The following is a 22,402-nucleotide window of genomic DNA, read 5'->3' as shown; positions in this document are numbered from 1 at the left end:
ACTTCACTGATGGAGAACATGCTCCACCCTCTTGGTCTATGTACACCCAGAAATTATCTATCTATTTTCATGCCATACCTGCACATTATCCCTCCGGCAGGAGCACAACAAAGGGCAGCCAGAGCAAGATGACCCACACTCTATTTGGGAATATGTAGAAGGTAATATTCATCTGGGGCTGACCACCCCGGCCAGCCTTCAGCACCTCGATTTCACTGCTGTAGAGCACAGGCAGATTTCAGCAGCACCAGTGGCTTGGTCCTACCACATTAGGGAGCTAATCCTATTCCAAAACAACCTGAGATACTCTGATAGGGACAGGCACTTCAGGCTGTGCATGTTGAAAGCTACCTCTTATTTACAATATTTCTCTTTGCCATTAGCTTATCTTGTCAGATAAGCTTCTGGGATCCCAGCTCAGCCAGCAAGTTGCCCATTCCAAGCCTTGAACACTGGTAGCCACAGGTCTTCAAGCCAAAGGCTGCTCTCTAATCAAGGCACTGTGGGGAAGCATGGCTCAAATTCTGCCAGTAAAGCAGGGACAAAATCTATCAGTCCATCTTAGCAGTTCCTGTCCATCTGGGAGTATTCTTTAACCAAAGTCCAGAGAGAGAAAAATGCTTCACATAAAACAGGTCTAGGCAGAGGATAACAGTGCAGCTGATTTGTGCAGGTACTTGTCAGGCCATGAGTATTTTGAGAGCAGTCCTCTCCTAACAGTGTCATGTTGGATTTCTCCCTAGGTGTAAAGTCTCCGGGTATGGGCATCTGTGAGTGGCTTCTGACCATCTTGTCTTTCCTGTTCATTGTAATGACCTTCCCCATTTCTGTCTGGTTCTGCATGAAGGTGAGAACAGTCACGGGGCCTCTCTAGGTTTAGTATTTGGTATCTGATATGGATTGTAACTTACTGGTTCAACATGTGTCAGACATGAGCATCAAGATTTTTTGGTCTGAGGCCCCATTTACACTTCTCCAACTCAGCCTACAGAGCCCAGAGATAGCTGCATTGCAGCAGCAGGGTAGATAGGGTTTGAATTAAAAATTTTAAGAAAGATTGATCTCTCAGTTAATAGCATATTTTTCCCTCTCCCTCCCCTTTTCTCATTATGGCTACTAGGAGGCATATTTTGATTCCCATTTCTCAGGAAATTTCACATACATCTTGTTATCAACAAGAGTGTCAGTATTATAGCTCAGATCTTGCACACATGAGCACATACACACATGGTTCCCTTGAAGGGGGACAACCAACACAGAAAATTTTAGCTCAGGGTGCTCAAGTTTGGCCAGGCTACAAGGAAGCAGAATGCTGGCCTCATCCTGGGAAACCCTGGGCAGCTCTAACGTGGGTTGCTCTCACCAAATCTTGTGCTGTCATAGGGCTGCTCATATGCTGCTCACACAGAAGGTCAGCCGGCAGCTCTGGGCAGGTTCTCAGTTTAGGCTAAAGGGACTCAGCGACAGGTGATGCCACTAGTTCATACCTGCTGAAATCCTCACTTTGCAGGGCTTTCTCAGAAGACTTTTAATCATGCTGGTGAGGCCTCTTTCCCCAGTCCTATGCCTTCTTCTCCAGCCTAGCTTTTGTTTCCCTCTGCAGGTAGTGAGGGAGTATGAGAGAGCCATCATCTTCCGCCTTGGGCATCTCCTTCCTGGAAGAGCCAAAGGGCCTGGTAAGGTGTTTACTGTGCACGCCACCACCATGTTGCTCTTCTTCATGCTCTGCCAAAGTTCACATACTGGTGCCCTCCAAGCAGGCAAAGCTAAACAGGAGATGGGATGTCTGCTCCCTTCCTCTAAAGGGCTGGTAGCTTCTAATGGCTTTTCTCATCACAGAAGCAGCCTCAGAATTTGAGCCTATGTATTGCTATTCCTTTGTAGTTCTGCATGCCAGACCCTCCCCTGTTCTCCAGAGCAGGAGAGACAATTTCTGTGGTTCTGATGATCACCAGATGCACTTTTCTTCCCACAGGCCTTTTCTTTTTCCTTCCATGTTTGGACACATATCACAAGATAGACCTTCGCCTTAAAACCCTAGAGATCCCCTTCCATCAGGTATGGCTGATACTCCCTCTCTAGTTAACTTTTGGATTGCTTTAACATTACACCCCAGGCTTCCAGCCTTCATCCCTGCATAGAAAAGTTTGAAAAAACTCCCATTCAGTTGGACATGCTTGGACACCCCAATAGGGAGTGGCTGGGCTAAAAATACTGGCTGAGGGGTTTTTTACCCGCCACGCTGAGGACTGCATGCAGCGGGGGCTCAGACTAACATCTTACAATGATGTAAGGGTGGTACTCAGTTCCTGTATAAGCCTGGGAGGAAGAAAGGGCTATATCCTTGTTTCTAAGCCTTGAACCTGCAACTTCCCTAGCCACAGCCCCTCTTCTCCTTCAGGCATGTGTTTTCTGTGCTGCTGCGTTGCCGGTGGGGCTGTCCTTGTCTGGTGGCATCTCCAGGCTCACCCTCACAGTGTACAGCAAATCCTTCTGGAGGCACAATAATTGAGCACACACCTCAGGACACAGCCTGTGCTCTCAGAACAGGAATGGACCAGACAGCAGTGGGCAGGGAAACACAGCATAGGATGACAACCTACTTACAGTCCCTAGCTCAGCAGCTGTACTGTGGAGACAGGCACAAAGTTGCTGCTCAGGGAACTGAGATCCAGAGGTTATATAATTTGCCCAAGGCCAGTCATCAGCAGAGGTGGAAACTACAAAGACTTAACCATTCAGCTAGTTTTCATCGTCTTGTGTGTTTTTCTGTGCTACCTTAGAGTTGTCAGAACCAGCTCCGTCTCTCTTAATATCTTCTGCTTAGGTGGTGACCAAGGACATGGTTACCTTGGAGATAGATGCTGTCTGCTACTACCGGTTGGAAAATGCCTCTCTTCTCCTTACCACCCTGAACAGCATTTCCAGTGCCATACAGCTGCTGGTGCAGACCACCACAAAGCGCCTCCTGGCACATCGAGCCTTCTCCGAACTTCTCCTGGAGAGGAAGAGCATCAGCCAGGAGATAAAGGTGCCTCCACAGGGGGGACACAGCAGAGCAAGGGGTGAACTGAGGCTCCACAAAGCAGCGCAGGTGATCAGTCCCTCAAAATCACAGACACTGGTTTGCAGAAGGGTACAACAGCAGCATGTATCTCCTTCATAAGAAAAATGGGAGATTTTTCTTCTGTTTGATTTTTGACTTGGATCACTTTAGGGGAAGAATATAGACTGTGGGCCCCACAGGCAGCCAGTGGTGAGTAGCAGACAGTGTGCTGTGAGGAGCATGAAGGAACCACTTAGACACGCTCCATCAGTGCTTTGTGATACCCCTCCTTCAGTACTTATCCCCGAGAGGAGATTCTTACAAGAAATGTGGCACTGCCCCTGAGTCAGTTGCCATAAACCCAGCATACATGGGATCTCCAGCAGCAGTTCTTTGTGGCCATGACACACCTACATGATGATACCGAGCCAGGAACTGAATGTTTCCAATGGAACTGAATTGGTTCCATTCTTGAACCAGTATGGACTGGTTAAGTTGTGCTAAACGCCAGGGGCAAACACAAATTGGAAGTGAAGGAAATAATTTTATTTCTGAGGGGGCCTTACACAATAGCACAAAACTTAATAAATCTGCCTTACAGTCCTGCATTTAACTGCCTTGAATTAATGTCCCTGCACTGTCTTACTCCCCTGCAAGGGCCCTAGGCCAGGGCCGGTGTTCCCCCTATGCGCTAAAAATATTCCTCTTCACAGGTGGCTTTGGATGCTGTCACAGGCTGCTGGGGGATCAAAGTGGAGAGAACAGAAATGTAGGTAGGAAATGCTGGCAGAGGGGTCTTCCCTGGCCCTTTGCAAGTACCTCTCCTGCTGTGCTCACTGCTGCCTGCCTCTCTCCCTGCCACTATTCTGCAGAAGATAGAGCCCCACCTCCCAACTTCCTGTTTTTCCTGCACTTTTCAGCCTCTGCCTCATTTAAAACTTCCACATGTGTAAGCTGTGCTTGCTCCAGCACTGACAGCCAGGGCAGGATCCTTAGCTGGGATCTCATCACTATTTCACTGCTGCTACAGGCAGAGTTTGCACCCAATTCTGGTAGCCCAAGAGGTGCAGCAGGCACTAAACACTCTATGTCTAATTATAGATGAAAGGCCACAGGGTCTTAGCACTTGTAGGGATGGGCTCATCACTCAGGATCCCATGCAGAAAGGTGGGACTCGCTCATTGTGTAGAGGGCCATGGAAGAGAGAGCCACTGGTGAATGAGTAAATCTACGAACAGAAGGAAATTCCTGTGCTTGTCTCCCGGTGGATTCTCTGCACTCTTACAAAGAGTGAGCTTAGACTTAAAGCTGCAGAGGCACAGAGAGGAGAGGTCTCTGCTGCCAAGTGATAATGCAGGTCTAGTCATTAGAAAACCAGGCTGGAAAAGGATGGGTATGCAGGTAGAAGGCTGAAGTGAGGCATACAAAGAGGGACACTCTGGGAGCAAAGAACATGAGTGACCTGCTCTGCAGAGACTGACTCATGAGCCCATTTCAAGCCTCAGGTCAATCATCTAGTGCTGGCAGGAGAGTTTAGAGCCCAGCTAATCCCTGTCCTTCACTACCGCAGCAACAACATGCAACTGCCTGCTGAAATTCGCCAGTCTCTGGCTGTGGAAGCGGAGGCCCAAAGACAGGCCAAAGTGCGGGTATGCCAACTCTGAACACTTCTCATCTCCTTCCAAAGCATTCCTCATTTATGATCCCTGGGAAATGCCACACAAGGATACAGCTCTGGGAAGATATGTTTTCTTTAATTACTGTTCAAGAGCTGTGTCTAGCAAGGGGAGATGCAGCAAGAGTCTGGGCCAGCCCAGTGGAATGCCAGATCTGGTACCTGGCTTACAGGTAGGACAGAAAGACACACAAAGAAGTCTGGGGTTATCCCTTGGCCCACAGTGATCCACATGAGGATCTTCTCCTCAGGGTTTCACTCTCCTCTAGGAGCCCAGTGCAGGGCTGTTACCACTGTAATGTACCCTGCCCCTTGCTCAGCATGTGCTGCCCTCCATCCCTTGCTCTGAGCTACACACGAGCCTGGAAAAGGCTGGTGTCCAGCACCCCTCCCACAAGCCTAGCCTGGGGGGCTGCCGTCTCCCATGCTGTTGCAGCAAGGGTATGCCCAGTTGTGAACCCCTGTAGGCCTAGTAAAAACAAGTTGGACGTGAGCTCCCAAACTTTTGGGAGCATCAAGAGGTCTAATACATACTGTGATCTTCAGAGAACAGGAATGTTACAATCACTTTGGCCCTGGGAATTTAATGGTGGCAAATTCCCTCTGTAATGAGCAGTCCATGTTCCCTTACTCCTAGCCTCACAGAAATCTTCTTTATTCCCCTGCTTGGTAGGTGATCGCTGCTGAGGGGGAAAAGGCTGCTTCAGAGTCCCTGAGGATGGCAGCTGAGATCCTGTCCAGTGCCCCTGCTGCTGCTCAGCTCCGTTACCTCCATGCACTGCACTCCCTTACTGCAGAGAAACCTGCTGCTTTCATCTTGCCCTTGCCTTTGGAGGCCATGAACTTGGTCTCTCCAGCTACCCACAGTCCTTTGGCAGCGAGCAGCCTCCTCACAGACACTACAAAGCTCCCAGAAAGCCCGAAAGACAAGAAGGACTCACCCATGCTCTAAGAGCTGTCCCATAAATGTTTGCTGCACTGCCCCCAGTCAGTCCTGCTCAGAGAGGAGCAGAAGGCAGGTCTGGAGGCAGGAGGGAAGGCAGCCTAGGCTCTAATATAAAGTGGATTGTACATGGAAGAAGCCTCTGCTTGTTTTGGAAAGGGAAAAATACAGTGCACAAGGAGAGGGGCTGGTATGTGTGTGAGCAGGGGATGGAGGGCAGAGTCGGTGTCATCCTTTCTCTTCACAGGGCCAGATACACCTTGACACCTCAGGGCCTGGCCCCTAGGGCCTGATCCATCTTGTACCATCACCTTGGCAAAAAGGGCAGACTTGGCCCTGTGTACTTAATGCCCCCATCCCCAAACTGAACAGCCAGGCAGGCAGAGGTGGGAGCCCAGCAGTTGGTGGGGTAACAGGCAGGGGCTCAGCACACCTGCAGATTGTTGGGTGCTGCCAGCCTGGTGGTTTGGGAATAAGGGAATGAGATGGGTCCCGTGGCATAGTCCTGGATATGAGATTTCAGTCACACATCCATGTGCACATACATACATACATACATACATACACTCACAGGCAACCAAGGTATTTAGCCCTAGTTTTAAAATAGAAGGAAAAGGCAACCTTTAAGGCTTGGCACTTTCCTGCAAGGCACATCAGCTGTGGAGGAAAGGCAGGCTGTGCTGCTGCTCGCTTCCACTGGGGGGTGAGGCAGGACAAGTTCTGAGCTTGTGGGCATCTAAAAATTTTGGAAGTGATCCATTTAAGCAACCCCCGCTGAGCTGACAAGGGAGAATCCAGCACGACTGGGGAAGAGCCAGCTGAGAGCCTCGAGAACAGTAATACTTTTGCATGGTGCAGCTGCCTTGGTAACCTCCACACACAGGGAAGGAACAAAGAAAGTCCTCAATGTCTTATAAACCTCAAACCTCCTATACATCTTTCCTGCCAAAAGCTATTTGAAATGACCAGGAACCTACAGATACTGCAGTCCTTTCCCTTGCCAAAGATATGGAGCACTGTCAAAGAAAATACCACTGCACTTGGTTTCTCTGATACTGGCACCTTTTGGGTGGATATCAGTTCTGCTCCTGCCCTTTTACTTGACCTGCAGCATCTCCCTTTGCCCCCCCTGCACAGCCATTCCCAGGACCAATATTCTGCTGCTGGTGGCCTGTAGAGGCCAAGACAGAGGGGACTTCGTGGCCCTTCTCTTAATTGCCCACACAGTAGTTGGCCATCATGCACATGCCTAGCAGGAGTTACCCAGCCAGTTCCTCACTCTTGTATTTTCACTCTTTTTTTCAGTCCCTCTTTGTCTCCTGGTAACACTCACACACAGTGGCATATAAAAGCAGTAATACTTCTGTTAGATGCAGCTGTGTCATAAGGATGGCCAGTACGTACTGGCTTGATACTGCTGTGGAGGACAAGGATCCCACTCCTACGAAGTACCGCATATTCTGTATTTAACCAGCCCCTTCAGCTCCCTGAACTCCCCTTCTCAACACTTGGTGCTCCCATATTACTCACTCTACAAGTATTTGCTGGCCTTTTTACAGCAAGGACGCCCAAGAACCAGCTGCCTTATGGGTGGCTGGGAAGTGGGAAAAATCCACCTGTGAACTTCTTGGTGATCTTATGAGCTTGTCTGGCTGCATTTCTAACTCTGTGTAAAATGATCCATTCAGACCAAGATTCCTTGGCACACCGAGGGCCAACACCCCTACAGATAACATCTCAAAGAAACAACACTTAGCCTGAGAAATGACTGTCAAGAAACATGCAGCACTACATCAGGGCACATATATTACCCTGCTTGCATGCATATCTGCAGAAGTCAGGCATAGCTTTTTCAAATGTAACTTTTCCATAGTTAAAGACAAAGCAAATTATAGCCAGGAGCATTCTCAGTTCGAAAGAGCGTGCCTTGTTCCAGCAGGATCTTGTCTCTTTTACATATAGAGCTGTCAGAAACTTCTCATTTTACCTTCAGGAGATACTACATTCCAAAAACTTGCAGAAGGAAAACATAATTTAAAAATGTACCTTGGGAGTAGTGATACATAATGTTTCCAAAATGAAATTTACTCTGAGTTGGCAGGAATTGTCTGAGCCAACATGATTCCAGGCGGTTTCACTGCCTGCTCTTCCAAGTTGAGACTGCGTCAAATTGCATGCTGAACCCAGGCAGCTCTGTTGGCCTTGCAGGGCTTTATAACTGTACACACTGCCTCAGGTTGGGGACCAGAGGCAGAAGTCTGGGTGGCCACCTCACTAGGCAGTTTGGCCTGTTGAGGCTGTAGGCGTACTGCAGATGGAGACAGGGCCTCAGATGCCAAACAGAAATCACAGAGAGATGGAGCATCTAAATGCTATCTCAGTGCACTGAGTGGGTGAACTGGCATCTTCTGAAGCCTGATTTTTTGACTTTGGCTACAGGCAGTTCTCCTGTGGCAGCAATTTGAGAAAGGCTTTCAGGATCATGCACAGCTTCAGGCTTTTTCATGCTTTCTGAAAAAAGGATAAAAACTTCAAGATGAAGATTCAGAGACACAAAAATTTGTGTCCGTACAATTATCTGTACAGTTCTGTGCAATTTCTTTTTAACCAGTCAGCTGGTAACTGGATCATCTGAAACCCAGGGGATGAAGGAGGTACCCATTATGAGATACAGAACCAGGCCATACTGAGAAAAAGATAAACCTTGATATGAAAGAGGTGCAAACGACTTACTTGCATAATCCAACAAGGATGAGGCAGAATGAGATAGAGCAACAAGAAAAGACTGATGAACATAAACAGAAGGCAAGCATAAAGCGAGGGGAGGGGAGGAGGGTGCACAGGAAGAAGAGATGTGGATAGCAGAAAGCCAAGGTAGCAATTGTATTACAAGGAAGATGAGCTATAAAGATATTAAAGCCGTGGGACAAGGTAGAGGACGAGCAAAGCATATGTGGAAGTGGCAGAGCCAGCTAGAACAGCAGCGTAAATACTGAGATGCCACAGACATTTTGGGGTAGTAGGTAAGGAGTAACGGCAGTGGATTGGGGGTAAAACACTGCTATGAACAGGCACTAAGAAACTACTGGGGCATTGCTGTTCTTTAATGTTGCCCTTTTCTGGATCCCTTGAACTGGCCAGAGGTAGAAGCTCCAGGACTTGAGTAGGCCTCGGCTTCAGAGATACTTTCTTTGAGACATTCTTCTGAAAGAGAAACAAAACAACAAACTAAAGCCATTAAAAATACCATGGAGTTAAAATGTGCCCAAGGTATCACATCCTTAACAAACAAATTAGCCTCTCCTTCCATGTCGATGCCAGTTGACAGGATACACTGAAGGACTAAGGGAAGATATTTTAATTCCCATTTTTTCCTCCTTCTCCACATCTTATATCCATGTGGATCTAGCTGAGAAAGGACACAAGGAAATGTTTTAATCTGCAATAAATGTGTGACCTAAGGAACTCACTGCCACACTGTATGGGCAAGATCAGTGTGTCAGCTGTGTTCAAACAACTCCTGGAGACAGCAAGAGTGTCCTGTGCTAGAAAAAGAAGAGAAGGCTTCTGAGAGTGAAGGGACCTGCAATATTATTTCTTTTCTACCCTAAAATCACTGATCCTAAACAGATCTTTTTGACTGTAACAGGTAACATTCACTTACAAGGAAGATGAAGTCAATTATAGTGATCTCCTAGATACAGACACTGTGTCCTACATCAAAGTTACTTTCTCTCAAAACCAGACCACATTCATCAGTTCTTTCTGCCCTGATCTAGAATCATGTTAAAAGTCTCCTTGCTTGGCCTCTGACAAAGAGTCTAGACAAAGCCCTAGGATGTGGCCAGGAGGGGTCCTGCCCTCAACAGGAGATGAATGAGGTGTCCTCAAAGATTGCTTCCCTCTCCGAGTCTGGGAGAGGGTTTGGAATACTGGTCCTCCTGACCTTGCCCTTCTTTGTGTGTTGCTTCTGGGATGACTTTCCCCTCTTTCTCCAGCTCACTTTCTAGGTCTTGGATTCTCTGCAGAGCTTCTTCCAGCTCCTCTTCAAGACCTTCAGATCTCTTCTCTGCATTTTGAGCACGGATCTCTCTATCTCTGAAACACAGAAGCAAAGATAATGCTGAAATCTGAAATATAACCAGCTGCTGGCAGGATACCTAAAAGAAAGATTTAGAAAGCTGAAGCTTTCGGAAGGACTGACTCCGTAAAACACATTTATGGTTTCAAAGAGCATTGTTAAAAGATCTATAAAGGAGTTCATGGCGCATCTATTTAAACCCTGCAAGCTGAATTAGTTTCAAAACTCAGTGTTTGCTAGCAAAGGGTGAGATGCTGATCTTCACTGTGCAAGGATAAATACAGAGCTCAGTCATTTCTATTAGGAAAGCTAATGAGATGGGATTACCTCAGATAAATCAAGCTCAGAGACAAAACAAGAAATATGAGGGAATGTAGTTCTAAGTGCCCAAGCCTACTTAGACATGAAAGAAGTCCTTACCAAACACAAACCTTGATGTGATTCTGCATGAAGACACCTGGGTGTCACTTCATTGTGTTCCCCACACTTAGGTACAGAATTGCATGGCTGTACCTGCCAAGCTCCTGGGCACTAAGCAGGTCCTGGAAGAGCTCGGCTGCGTTCACATGGCACCCTGCAAGTGCTACCAGGACCTGAAGTATTAAGAAGTTCTGCAGAAAACCATCCTGAGTACCTCTGCAGTGTACCTCATGAGTACACAAAACAGAAAATCTCCACAGAAATGAAGGGGAGCCAGTGTGTCATATCTTCAGCTAACGTAAAACATACTCAATCGCCCAAGACAATCAAAATGGAAGGAAACCCAAAATAAGCCAACAGATATTGGATAAAACAGAACATTATCAGAGAGCAGAACAGGCACTTGCCTTGCATGAAACCCTGCCCCACTCATGCCTCCAGCACATGACTAGTACTTACAGGAGTTGCGCTTGCAGATGTTCCAGCACTGCCAGGGCTTCAAACTCTTTCTGAGAAAAGGGTGTTGATGGCATGGAGGCAGTCATCTCTCTCTGATTGGGAAGAGCAAAACCTTCTGTAAGTGAATGTGAAACGAACAATGCTGCATTTCATCTGTAGCATGTGCCTGGTTCGGTGCTGGTGTCTCAGTGCACAGTCACAACACAGACAAGAGCTCTATATCAACAAAACATGTAAAAACAGAGACTAGTTTAGGGACTGAACTGATGTTGGCATTAAAAATAGACTAAAATGGTTTTCTGACTCAGACATGAAACTGTCACTAACTCATAGTTTTGGGTCGCTGGTACATTCCTTGGGTTACTGAGGTTGAAGGTGGCTGTAGCCTGGCCAGGAGCAAAAATGCCAACAAAACAATTTTCAGAGAACAGAAAGAGGCAGCTCCTCACAGGGTCCAACAGGCATAAGTCAGTTTTCATCTGAAGAAGACAACTTGGGGTTTTTCTGTAAAACTAACTGCTGAAAGGCTCTTACTCTAAGCTTTGGAGGGTAATTGTTATTTCCAAGGATTCATTTCTGTAAAACAAATCAAAGCCCATAAAGACACACTCTTGCACTGTCACTCTTAACTAGCTGATCATCTTTAAAGCATGAAGGACAAGGAACATTTAGCAATGCAGCATGCTTATAGGGTGGCACCATCCAGTGACAGTTTGCTAAAGATCCGCACTGCCGGTACCTCTACGCTCCACTCTAGATGACTGATTAGCTAGGGAATGGCAGGTCCTACAACCTCTGAAGAGCAACGTTACCAAAGAGCACTATTCCAAAGGCAAGTGGAGGCCAAAACAACCTGAACTTCTTAATTCCCAGTTCTTGTGGGATCTCCCTGAATATCTGAACCCCCTTCAACTCCTCCCATGTGCTCAGCATCAAACCACTTTTACCATCCCAGTCTCAGCAGATAGGCCTGGATCATGTATCATGAAGCCATGGCAGTAATGCATGGGTGAAAAGGACAAATTGCAGCTATGGTAACTGTTCTAATGATTACTTAAAGTTGCTAGAAGAGAGGAATCTGAGAGAACACCAGCACCTTGCACTGCCCCAGCAGGTCTGACACAAGTGTTAAATGGGGTCTCATAACAGATCCTGAGTATACACCTAAAACCCAGCTCCAGATCTCTGTCAACAGGCTAAAAACCACTGGTCTGGTGGAGACTCCTACCCCTGTAACTGTAACGATGTCTGATTTCAGAGACTTCAGGTGGACATTGGAGTCATGCCCTACATATCTGATCATGTCTGCAGAAGCTTCATTGTCCTCAATCAAATGATCCATACCAGCACCTGCATGCTGCTCAAAAGAAAAAAGGAACAAGAAATAGGAGATACCACTAGCCTCATGGCGTTCAAGGGTGCTGTAAGGCCATGTTTCACATCACATACTCCAAGCAATAAACAAAAAGGCCCTGCTGGAAAGCAGCATATTGCTGCTACTAGAGTCACCTGCATGATGGCTGTTTCCTCCTTTACTTTTAATGGTTCTTCCTCTGTTACGGGTTTCTTTTTGCTAGTGACATTTTCAGCTTCAAGCTCTTCCTGAGTTGACAAAATGGTGGTATCCTTAAGCTTAAGTTTCAACTGCAATTCCTGTAAGGCACCGTGAGGATTAGGTTAATAGCCTGCTCTTTTTGTCCTAACTTAGGCAAAGCTAGCCGGTCTCTGACTTCCTCTTGCACATATTTAGACTTGGACTCTAGCCACTGAGGAGGTCCTGAACATGAATATGTTTCAAATCACAATGAATATGCTAGTTACTGAACATTATGTAGGCAGGACCCACTGTTGCCTATCTGCTTTTGTGAAGGCCATGGCAGGGAGAAAAAGAGGCAACATGTGAGCTACAGCACTAGCTGTAGACTGGAAGTCATGAACAGTATCATTCTGCTTGAGGGTCAAGTTCAGAACTGATGCTAACAGATCATTCAAGACAATAAATCTGAATCAGTTTTCTCATTATCTGAATTTAACCTGTTTTGTTTGAAAGTAGATCAATGCCAGGCCACCCAGCTATAAAATACATCAAATTGTCACAGGCAATCTCAGGCATCCATCTAGCCACACAAGGAATTAAACTACAAGTTCAGGTTGATCTCCTGGGTAAGGCAACCACAAGAATTACAGCCAAAGTCCACCCCAATAGGTGAAGCAAAAGCTATTACACACCATAGGGAACTGGTCTACCAGAGGGGTAAAATCCCCAACTCCTCCAAAGCTCAGGTTTTGCCTTAGACAGGTGCTTACAAGCAGCACTGTGATTATTAACCAATTTGCAGTCATAACACCTTATAGTCCTAGCTGCTGCTCCGAGTACATGCAGATCTACATGTGAAAGCTTCCCTCAAATGGAACTGTAGCTGCTTTCTTAAGGAAAAGTTTTGAAGCAGACCTTCATTCAAATTGATTCAACCTAGAAAAGCAAATGCAGTCTATATATACCTCTGATCCAAAGAGGTTTCTCAGTTCTTCTAAATCCAGAAAGGAGCCTGGAGTGCCTTTGATCTCTGAAAGAAGATGACTACACACTTGAATCCAATTACAGCACTCAGTCTGGGAAGACATAACAGAAAATGATTATTCAGGGCTTATTTAGCAGAAAAAAAATAACCGTTATCATATTCATTCAGTCAGTTGAATGATTCCACCTTTCTGTCTCTATTTACAGGAAGGCAACTACCTGGAACCTTCCATTCTCACTCTACAAGGAAGACACATTTCTCCAAGCTTTCAGTCATGGCATCTGTCACCAGCTAATCACTTCCACCAACTCATTCCTCCAACAAGCTTCTCCTTAGGCCAGCACAGAACATCTGTCATAGCCATTGCCCCAACCCACGTGGGGAGAAATGAGTGTAAATCCCAGGGGTTAATTTTTCACTCACTAGGGTAATGCAGAACAGAAGCACAAGTATTTTCAACTCCTGCAGGAAGGCTTCTTGCATTCCTTGAAGCTCTCTGCTCAGGAAAGCCTCATCCTTCAGGAAGGGTCTACCTCTCACATTCCTAAAGCACAGGCAAAGCTCAGCTAAACCCTGGTGATGACAGTGGTAGTAATTAAGTGCTTTACATGCCAGTGTAGAACAAGGGGGAGCCAGGTATGCCAGTTGACTGCAAAAACTTTCAACTGCATCTGCATAAAGGCATCAAGCACCTCCAGGGACCCCTAAGCACCACTGAAGTCTGAATGCGCATGGCTCTGACAAGCTTTGAACCAGAGGTGCATCTACTGACACTCATATGGAACAAATCTCATGGGAGAGCCTTTACACATGTACCCTGAAACAGGGCAAGGAAAATATTCAAACTGAACATGACCTGATCCAGGTTTATATGCATTCCAGGACTACAAAGTCAGTAGGTAACTTGGGGAACCAGGGTAATCCATTGGAGCAGCAGTCTTCCTCCTCCTTAATACCTCACATATATTTTTATCTAGCTTTTACAAAGTAAATGCAGTTTCATCTGGAAAACTATCTAGGTTTCCAGACCTAGATAGCTGGTGACACAGGTGCCTTTTACCTTGATTTTATTCAGCTCCTCCAGCTCAAAATCAGCTTCTAAATCTTTCTCTGACTGTTTCTTTTGAACTATTTCATTGACAGTCTTGCGGCAGCAGCTGCAAAGATGTAGAACGTCATCAGCCCTGCAGAAATGCCTTCAAATGCTTATAATCATAGAATCATTTAGGTGGAAAAGACTCTTCAGTCAGGAGCCCATTGCTGTCAGCAAGGTACAGGAACTGTCTGTAGATCTCTGCACTAGTAGAGAAGTCTCCAGAAGAGCAATCCTCACCTGCCCCACTCACACAATGATCCCCCAGAAAGCTTGTTCATGCCAATGCTGTACTAACCCACACAGGATGTGTGAGCACAGATACTGAATCAGGTGGAGGTGTTGCTTCAGGTTGTCTGGACTGTAGACTCACTGCCTGTAGTGCCCTCATTCCTCCAGAGATCATTCTCAGAAGTGTGGGCATAGCCCACAGTTTCACAGATGCTAGCATGTTTTATAGCAGTACTAGGTATAAAGCAGGCACTGCTGTTCTCTTTAGGTGTTTCTATCTTATTAGAATCCCTACAGATTCTAGTAAGGCCCATTTAAGACCTGGTAAAAGATCCAAGGTCAACCGAATTGATGGTATCTGTCACCATGATTGGCACACTAAACATATTTTCTTGAGAAAACTCCCTTAGGTGGAATTGAAAACCTCTGTTGATACCTGTCTACAGAATCAGCAAGTCTGCACATCTCTGCAACCAACTCTTCAGCTCCATGCTGCAGCTTACTAGCCCTCAGAAGTCTGGGCTCCTTGTCCATCTCAGTGTCTAACTCTTGCCACTGGGGACACTCAGGGGACAAACGTTCTGTTGCCATGTGTCTCAGCAAATCCACCAGCCACAGGGTCAGATTTCTGTCCAGTTCAGTCACCTGCACAAAACATCAGAGCAAACCTAAACCAGTGATAAATGTCTGGTCTTGCCAAGTAGTCTGAAGGCAGTACATTTCACATAAGTCAATGTGCTACCTAATTCAATTTGCAAACTGACCTAATGACAGAAACATTTATTTTTACCATTCTTCTCCCATATTCATTCCCATTACAGACACATCTTTTCCTACTACAGATCTGTCCTTCTCCCAGTTCTCGTTTAGGATCATATGCTGCTTATCAGCCATGTGGCACACTCTCATGTCCAGAATTCAATGACAAACCAAAAACTACACACTGCACTTGTAGAACATTAAAAAAATGCATACTGAGAGCCTCTAGTCTACAACCATGGGAGAATTAAACCCACAGAGAGCTCACAGCCACAACAGATCTCTGAAGAGGAAATAACATTGGTTATTCCAGAGGAAATACTGACTAAAGACGGAACAATAAAATTGTGTTTGTGCACTATATAGGAGACCTTACAGCTACTTTTAGAGGAGTTCTACCCTACAGTTTGGCTGGAAGACAAAAGCTACAACTCAATTCAAACAGGTAAGAAACTGTCAAAAGAGAAGCAAACATTCCTCATAACTGTACTCTGGTCAGATGGAAATTAAAGGAAGAACTGAATACTAGATATAGCACTCTATATTATCCCAGCAGTTTCAGGCTTGCGCTTACTTTTTCATTAACATGTGTGACGTTCTTCTCAGTCTCATTATTCATGGACAGAACCCATTGCTGAATCATCTGAAAAAGCTCTCTGGGTACCACCCTGAAAAGGAAACAAATCGAGAAACAAAGTGACCTCTAGTGCACCATACCCAAGGATCTCTTGTCTCAAAGACACCTTTTGCTTCCCAACTCGAGGAAAAGAACATATTATAGTACACCATATGCTGGAAATGTGACACACACTTCTTTTGTTAATGCTGTAGTTGTGGGCAAACTTGGCATTTGCAAGTAAATCTCTTACATACATGTTTTGCATGTGTTCTGCAAATGATTTATTTCTTGATGATATTTACCAAAGACAATGGAGCACTGTGAAGAGGAATATGCCCCCACAAATCTGACTGTAAATGAATCACATATTTTGTTTTTATTTCAAATATCAAGATTTCCAAACCAGGTGGCGGTTCTGAGGGAGCCAGTGATGTTTCAGGAGTGATACTGAAGCCACCATTACCAGTCCACAGATAATTGCCAAATAAAGGCAGTCACCAATCATTTTAACACTTCAGCTGATCGTGTTTAGCCCACTGAGAGTTTCCTGTGCCAGGGTCCCCACAAAAGGACATTTCTCTTTTCTTACGAGTGTAGCACTATGTACAAGGTCAGCCTAGGCACAATCAACACCTCTGTCCTTACGGATAATGTGATTTCTTATCACTCTCAGCTTCATGCAACTGGCTGGAGCCTATACAGCTCATCACTGCATCCACCTGGGCCAGCCACTCAGGAATCTTTTGATAAAATGCGCACAGCTCAGCTTTATGCCTGCCAGAACCTTGCTTCAGCTTTTGCACCTTCAATAGCCAATCTTCCATACTTTTCACCAAGGCTGTCAAAAACTTAGCTGTGCCTGCAGGGGAAGAAAATACAAACCTTTAATTAGAATTCTTTCAGCCAACAAAACCAAAGCTGGATTCAAAGAGGGATGCCAGGAGGGATGAACAGCCTATGTGGGAACTGGCTACACTTGGAACTGAAAATAAGCTGCTTAGTAAGCACTGAATTCAAAGCAAGTTGAAAGAAACTGGGCTTGAATTGAAGCCCTTTCCTTCTTGTCTTGGCAGATTTGGCTCCCTTGTTTCTTAAAGGCTTAATATAACTCTTTTTAAAACAGCTTTGCAGTTACAATCCAGTTCTTCAAAGATGCAGGTAGTGCAGTATGCACAGGTGTGCAAAATGCCTGTACAAGGTAGTAAATTCATTTTCATTCACTCATCTGGCACATACTGGATGGATATTCTTTTTTTTGTTGGGGAGTATGCTTGAAATGTAACAATGATTGTTCTTGAAATCCAGTGTTTAAACTTTCTTTAAATCCTGGTGAGGTTCTGGCCTCCAGGACATCTTGGAGCAAAGATCGCATGTTAAGCACATGGTGGTGATGACAGTTTTTTTTAGTATTTCAGTGATTTTGACACATGGGTACCGCTGTGGGGCAGAACTGTTTTAACTTCTCCTCTGGACTGGGAGAAGTGCAATGAAGCAGTGTTGGGATATTCAAACTAGTAAGAAACGGAGGTGGTTACACTCCTCAAGGCGAAGCCTTTGAAAGCACATGATGGGAGCTCCACAACTAACTAGACATTAGGTGTTAACAAGCAGGAGGCCAAGGAAAAGTGGTAGGAATGATAGTTTAAGTTTTCCTGCCATGCAGCATCATCTTAAGAGGAAAGAAGAGGTGGGTTCCAGGAGGACATGGGATGAGGGAGAACAGTCACTTCCAATCACTTATATATGGTTTGGCTGTATTAGCCTTTACACAGTACTCTGGATCCTTATTAAATATTAGCTTGCTTTGGGAAGGCTGTCTGTGTCATTGCATTTATCTTGTAAACTTTATCAAGTCCCCAGAAAAAGACAAGACCAAACTAGAGCTCATTGGAGAGGCCAGTCTTGTACCAAGAGCCAATTTCAGAATCAAACCCATGTTATTTTCAAAAGAAGGTACACCATGAAGGCTTTAAGAAGTGATCAAGGAAGACTGAATAAAAGCAAAGACATTAAGCCAAACCTTATAAATTTCATATAAATCATTTCTTGTATCCCCTTTCTAAACCAATCTCATATCTCATAGTTCTCTCTCCATCTCTAATCCTTGTCATCAAATACCACTCCCTTTGTACTTCTGGCACATGCTGCTCGAAACCAGGTAGTCAGATCTTAGAAGATAATAAATACTTCAGGTAACCAAGTGCTTTATAGCACAAAATAACCATGATCTCAGTATTATATCTTACCTATTCTTTACAATGGCTTTCATTTGCACTGTTTCTTATCAAAGATGCAGTATAAAGAGTAGGGGTACTGTGTATTTTCTACTGAAAGGCCATTACATTACAATGCAAAAATGAATCCAAACCATTCAAAATACACTCTCCTGTATGGAGCAAGATAATACCTTTCCTGCAGTCCAGTTTCAAAACTCTTTGTTAAAATCAGCTAAAATCTCTTTTTCTGGACTTTACTGGCTGAAACAATTTTGGATCAGATATCTGCATTGTGCTGCCTAGCCCTTTGTTCAGACCACAACTAACTATCCAGGCTTCTGACAATCTGCTGTTAAGTTTTTGCCTTGCTGGTGTCTGGCTAATTATGGCCCTCTTCCTTCCTCTTTCTCTCGCTTTCTAATGAGAATTAATGGGAATATTTATTTTCTTTAGCTGTCTCATAGAATGGACAGACTTATTCTATCTCAGCCTCCTTTAGTAGGGTGAAATATAACATATAGCATAAGAATGTAGGGAAAAGCAGACGAAAACCCTTAGTGTAAGAATAAGATGGCAGTATGAGAAGCAGCTTAGCAAACATGACTAGCAGTTCCTGACAGCACATGTTCAGTTTAGTTTTAGTCTGCTAAAAGGAAATAAAATTATTTGAAAAACATCAGAAGTGAAACAATTCCGAATACCAGAACTGAGTCAAGGTCTTGCAGAGGCAAAGGTTGAGGAGGTTAGTTGCAAATTACCCAACAACTGTTTGTTATCTTACACAGGACATGATAACACTATATCAGCAAAGAAAACATTTATGTACATGCTTTATTATCAGGGTAATTCAAAATCTAGATTAAGATAATTTATCATTAGTGATAAGGTTATAAAAAAGTATTACCCTCTGAGATAGTGTTTTAGTTGACAGTAATGTTTTACTTTTTACAGTGATGTTTTATTTTACATTTTAAACATCCATTCTTTCCTTTTGCATTTTTCCCCCCTAAATTATCCACATATTCACAAACTGCCCATACTCCCTTTGAATATAACATATGACTTCCCTGTGTCATGTCTGCATTGCATGTTCTTTGCACTGTAACACATATAAAATTTCAGATATTCTTTCTATGTGTGACTGTGAGTGAAGTTCCTTGGAGTTTATCCCTTGAATGCTCTTGATTCCCAGCACATATCTGGGGGTGATACTTTAGCTTTGGAAAAGGCCAGTACAGGTTATGTCAACTGGTCCTTTATTACTTGCTACTTTCTTGGCATCCCCAAGGAAAGACTGAGCTGTAAATTGGTCATTCCTTACCATTATTCCCACTTATCCTTATATTGTATTGCCTGCAGAGTTCGCATGCCCTTCGTTTTATTTCTTCCAGGGCAGCATGCTGTGGAGGCAATGCTCCAGTTAAGTCACGGTGTCGATTTATCACCGTTTGTCCCAGCTGTGTCCAGTACTCCAGTAAGCTGGCCGTGCTCTTCAGACTTTCAGTCTTTCTTAGGTGCACCTCCCCTGTGTACTGGTCTAGGTCTTCTTTTAGCATCTGAAAGGAAAGTAGAAAGCTGCCGTGCTCCCAAAAGTTGAACCACCCCTTGGCCGTGAAAGAAAGTTATGGAAATCAAGCACAAGAAGTGTGAGGAATCCATGAATATAAAGATGTCACAGTGAGTAGATTGCACAATGAATTAGAAACTTATTGGTGACAATTCTGAGCACTTCTACAGATTAATGTAATTCACCAGTCACCAGAGCTGCTGGTCAGAGAATGCTCAAACACATGATTAAGTTTAACACTCTGGCTGAACTATGGCATTGGTCAATTATAATTTCTCATGTGTAGACTCTTAGCTTACAGTTCAGCACAAAAGATTTGAGCTGATACGATTTCGTTCACACCTGTGAATGAAACTATGCTCACACTTGTGAGCACAGATGTTCACTGGGGCTCAGCTCACACATGGTAATTTTTTGAGCAGATACCGCTTGATAATACGTCCAATCCCCAAAATCTTACATTTATCAAGTTCTTGATTTCTGGTGGGATTTCATCCAGTAGCTTTTCATTCATCTGAGAGGAGCTAAAGCAGAGGGAAAGAAGAAATGAGAGGTGAGAGAAAAAATTCCTTTAGTAGCCAAGGTAAAACCAAGACTCAAGATAGATAATCAAAGTAAAAACCACAAGACCCTACTAAGCAAGGGATTTTTATTCTCTCACTCAAAGTAACACAAACACTGGTTGTCAGTTAAGAAAATATGTTATTTCCAGCAGAGAGAAAAATCCAATTGAAGCACATATTGAAAATTTAGACACTATTAACCCTATGATTGAGATCTATAAACTGATGTCTATTGTTAATACACACTGTGTATTTCTGCATTTTGTGCTTACATTTATGCTTTGTTCTGTATCACAAGGAATGAACAAAAAGCCTGAAAAATGCAATCACCTTTACACAGAAAAAGACTGGGTTTGAAACCTCATGTGTCTTGGAGTCTCATATCTGTACATGAGAACTTTTCCTGTGGCTCTAGAATGCTCTTTTGAAGCACTAATGCCTGTGCAATTCAAGCTAAAATGAACCAAACCAAATAAATAGAGGAATTCTGTCAGCAATGACAGCTGCAGAAAGAACTCTGGTTTGCAGCAGGAGGGTACAGTCCTTGCTCCACCGAATTCAACCATGAACCCATAGCACCACTTTGGAGCTACTGTTAGGCACCTGATTATCAAAATAAATACATCAAGCAGAAAAGTAGAGCAGTGAGGGATATGCAAATTGCAGATTGTACCAAATCTCACTACACCTGAGAGCCAGTGCACACTTTGCACTGGTCCAAGGCAAAGGTTGAGAAAGTTGACTGCTACCCTAGGTCCCTCTGGGCCACTCACGAGTCACTGCTATGGAAGTATTGAAGGTGCTTGTTGAGGCTGCTGCAGACTATTTGTAGTTTTCTCTGGGTGGACTCCTCAGAATGCTCTATTTCTGCTCCAACATGATCCAATCTCTCCCTGAACTGCTCAGTCTTTTCCTGCAAATCAGCCAGGTCTTCTGTGTCCTGCAGGTGTTGGGCAAGAGGGTAGGAAAAGGGAACGTTGTCATGATTATTATGATCTGAGTTGGATGAATTCTCCCTTTGCCCTAGCATGTACATATCAGAAATCTGGGAAATGTCTCTAAATCCACAGCACAGCCTTCACAAACCCTTTGAGATGGGACTAGGGTGGCTCACCCTTGAGCATGCCAGAACCGAGTGCTTGACTCCTTGTTTTTTGCGTGCTACTGACACACCATGCTGTCTTACACCAATGAGGCCAAAACTACACTAGCCTCAACCTGGTTTGCTTTTATGGAGAAGGAATGGGGAGAGGGAAGAAAGCCACACGAAAAAAAAAAAGAGGAAAGAGGGAGAAAAAGAACTGAAGTACATAAAAGGGGACATGGAGTAATGAGAGAGAAGCAGAAAGAGTGAACTCATTCAAATTTTAATGTTTGTTTAAAACTAGACCAATATCTGAAGGTTCAAATAACAGCCAAAATAACAAGTGCTTTACTGAGAACAGTAGAGCTACGTAAAGCATGCATACACATGCCTTGAACAGGCACCCATCACAGGCAGGTCCCTACCTTTGAGGCCAAGAGGTTCATGAAATGCTTGAGAACGTTGGTCAGTGTTTTTCCACCAACATGGAGATGGTGAAACAATGTGAGCTGGTTTCTGTCTATTATCTGGGGGGGGAAATGTTATTATTTGCCCTGTTTTCTTCTGAGAGGAGAGGCATCTGACAGTAACATGGGAGCTTTGCCATGGATGAAATGGACCTGTAGTGTTTGAGTCCACTTTCCTTACAGTTCAATCTCTGATCTCTCACACAATCCCAGAAGTTCTGCTAACAGATTTTAAACTTGAATGGGATAAGGTAGGAGATCACAAACAAGGGGGATGCACAAACAAGGAAGCATGGAATTAACCAAGAACTTTGTGAAGAATTGTAAGGAATCTGGGTATGATATTCTAAATTATGGGAAAATAGGAAACTTTTTAGTCAAATGCATTGCAAATGGAAATACTCATCTCTCAGAAGTTTTTCCTGCACAGAATCAACTGGTTTCAATTAAAATAAAACCACGTGTGAAACAGAACAGACCTCAGGAAATGAGGTCAGGGTAGGTATGTGTTACTACCCAATCATATTAAATAAAGATATTCTTTGGGATGAAAACAAGACTGCTAGCTATGATGTTTTGTATCTTGCAGTGTACCACTGATTTCCTACACCTGCCTTCTGAGCCAGGTCATACATGGCTGCGATCCAGATGTCTCTC

General features: G+C 44.4%; 2 protein-coding genes across 2 annotated transcripts in view; one reads left to right on the top strand and one right to left on the bottom strand.

Moving 5' to 3' along the window:
- Positions 1-5,673, top strand: part of NPHS2 (nephrosis 2, idiopathic, steroid-resistant (podocin)) — a 6,846-nt gene extending 1,173 nt beyond the window's left edge. The window contains exons 2-8 of the mRNA XM_010013278.1: positions 744-847; positions 1,604-1,676; positions 1,976-2,058; positions 2,828-3,031; positions 3,760-3,815; positions 4,617-4,695; positions 5,395-5,673. Coding sequence (XP_010011580.1) covers positions 744-847; positions 1,604-1,676; positions 1,976-2,058; positions 2,828-3,031; positions 3,760-3,815; positions 4,617-4,695; positions 5,395-5,673 — 878 coding nt within the window. The remainder of the gene's footprint in view (positions 1-743; positions 848-1,603; positions 1,677-1,975; positions 2,059-2,827; positions 3,032-3,759; positions 3,816-4,616; positions 4,696-5,394) is intronic.
- A 3,094-nt stretch (positions 5,674-8,767) lies between these two features.
- Positions 8,768-22,402, bottom strand: part of AXDND1 (axonemal dynein light chain domain containing 1) — a 20,182-nt gene continuing 6,547 nt past the window's right edge. Inside the window, 15 exon segments of the mRNA XM_010013279.1 lie at positions 8,768-8,868; positions 9,611-9,762; positions 10,625-10,716; positions 11,853-11,984; positions 12,134-12,277; positions 13,127-13,237; positions 14,207-14,303; positions 14,907-15,115; positions 15,804-15,897; positions 16,494-16,707; positions 19,386-19,620; positions 20,092-20,155; positions 20,968-21,134; positions 21,704-21,805; positions 22,360-22,402. The exon segment at positions 22,360-22,402 is cut by the window's right edge and continues 29 nt beyond it. Coding sequence (XP_010011581.1) covers positions 8,768-8,868; positions 9,611-9,762; positions 10,625-10,716; positions 11,853-11,984; positions 12,134-12,277; positions 13,127-13,237; positions 14,207-14,303; positions 14,907-15,115; positions 15,804-15,897; positions 16,494-16,707; positions 19,386-19,620; positions 20,092-20,155; positions 20,968-21,134; positions 21,704-21,805; positions 22,360-22,402 — 1,957 coding nt within the window.

Source organism: Nestor notabilis, unplaced genomic scaffold (assembly GCF_000696875.1).
Source record: "Nestor notabilis isolate BGI_N333 unplaced genomic scaffold, ASM69687v1 scaffold5434, whole genome shotgun sequence".
NCBI classification, from domain to species: Eukaryota; Metazoa; Chordata; class Aves; order Psittaciformes; family Psittacidae; genus Nestor; species Nestor notabilis.
Note: the sequence above shows the minus strand (reverse complement) of the source record. Positions and strands in the feature narration are given on the sequence as shown.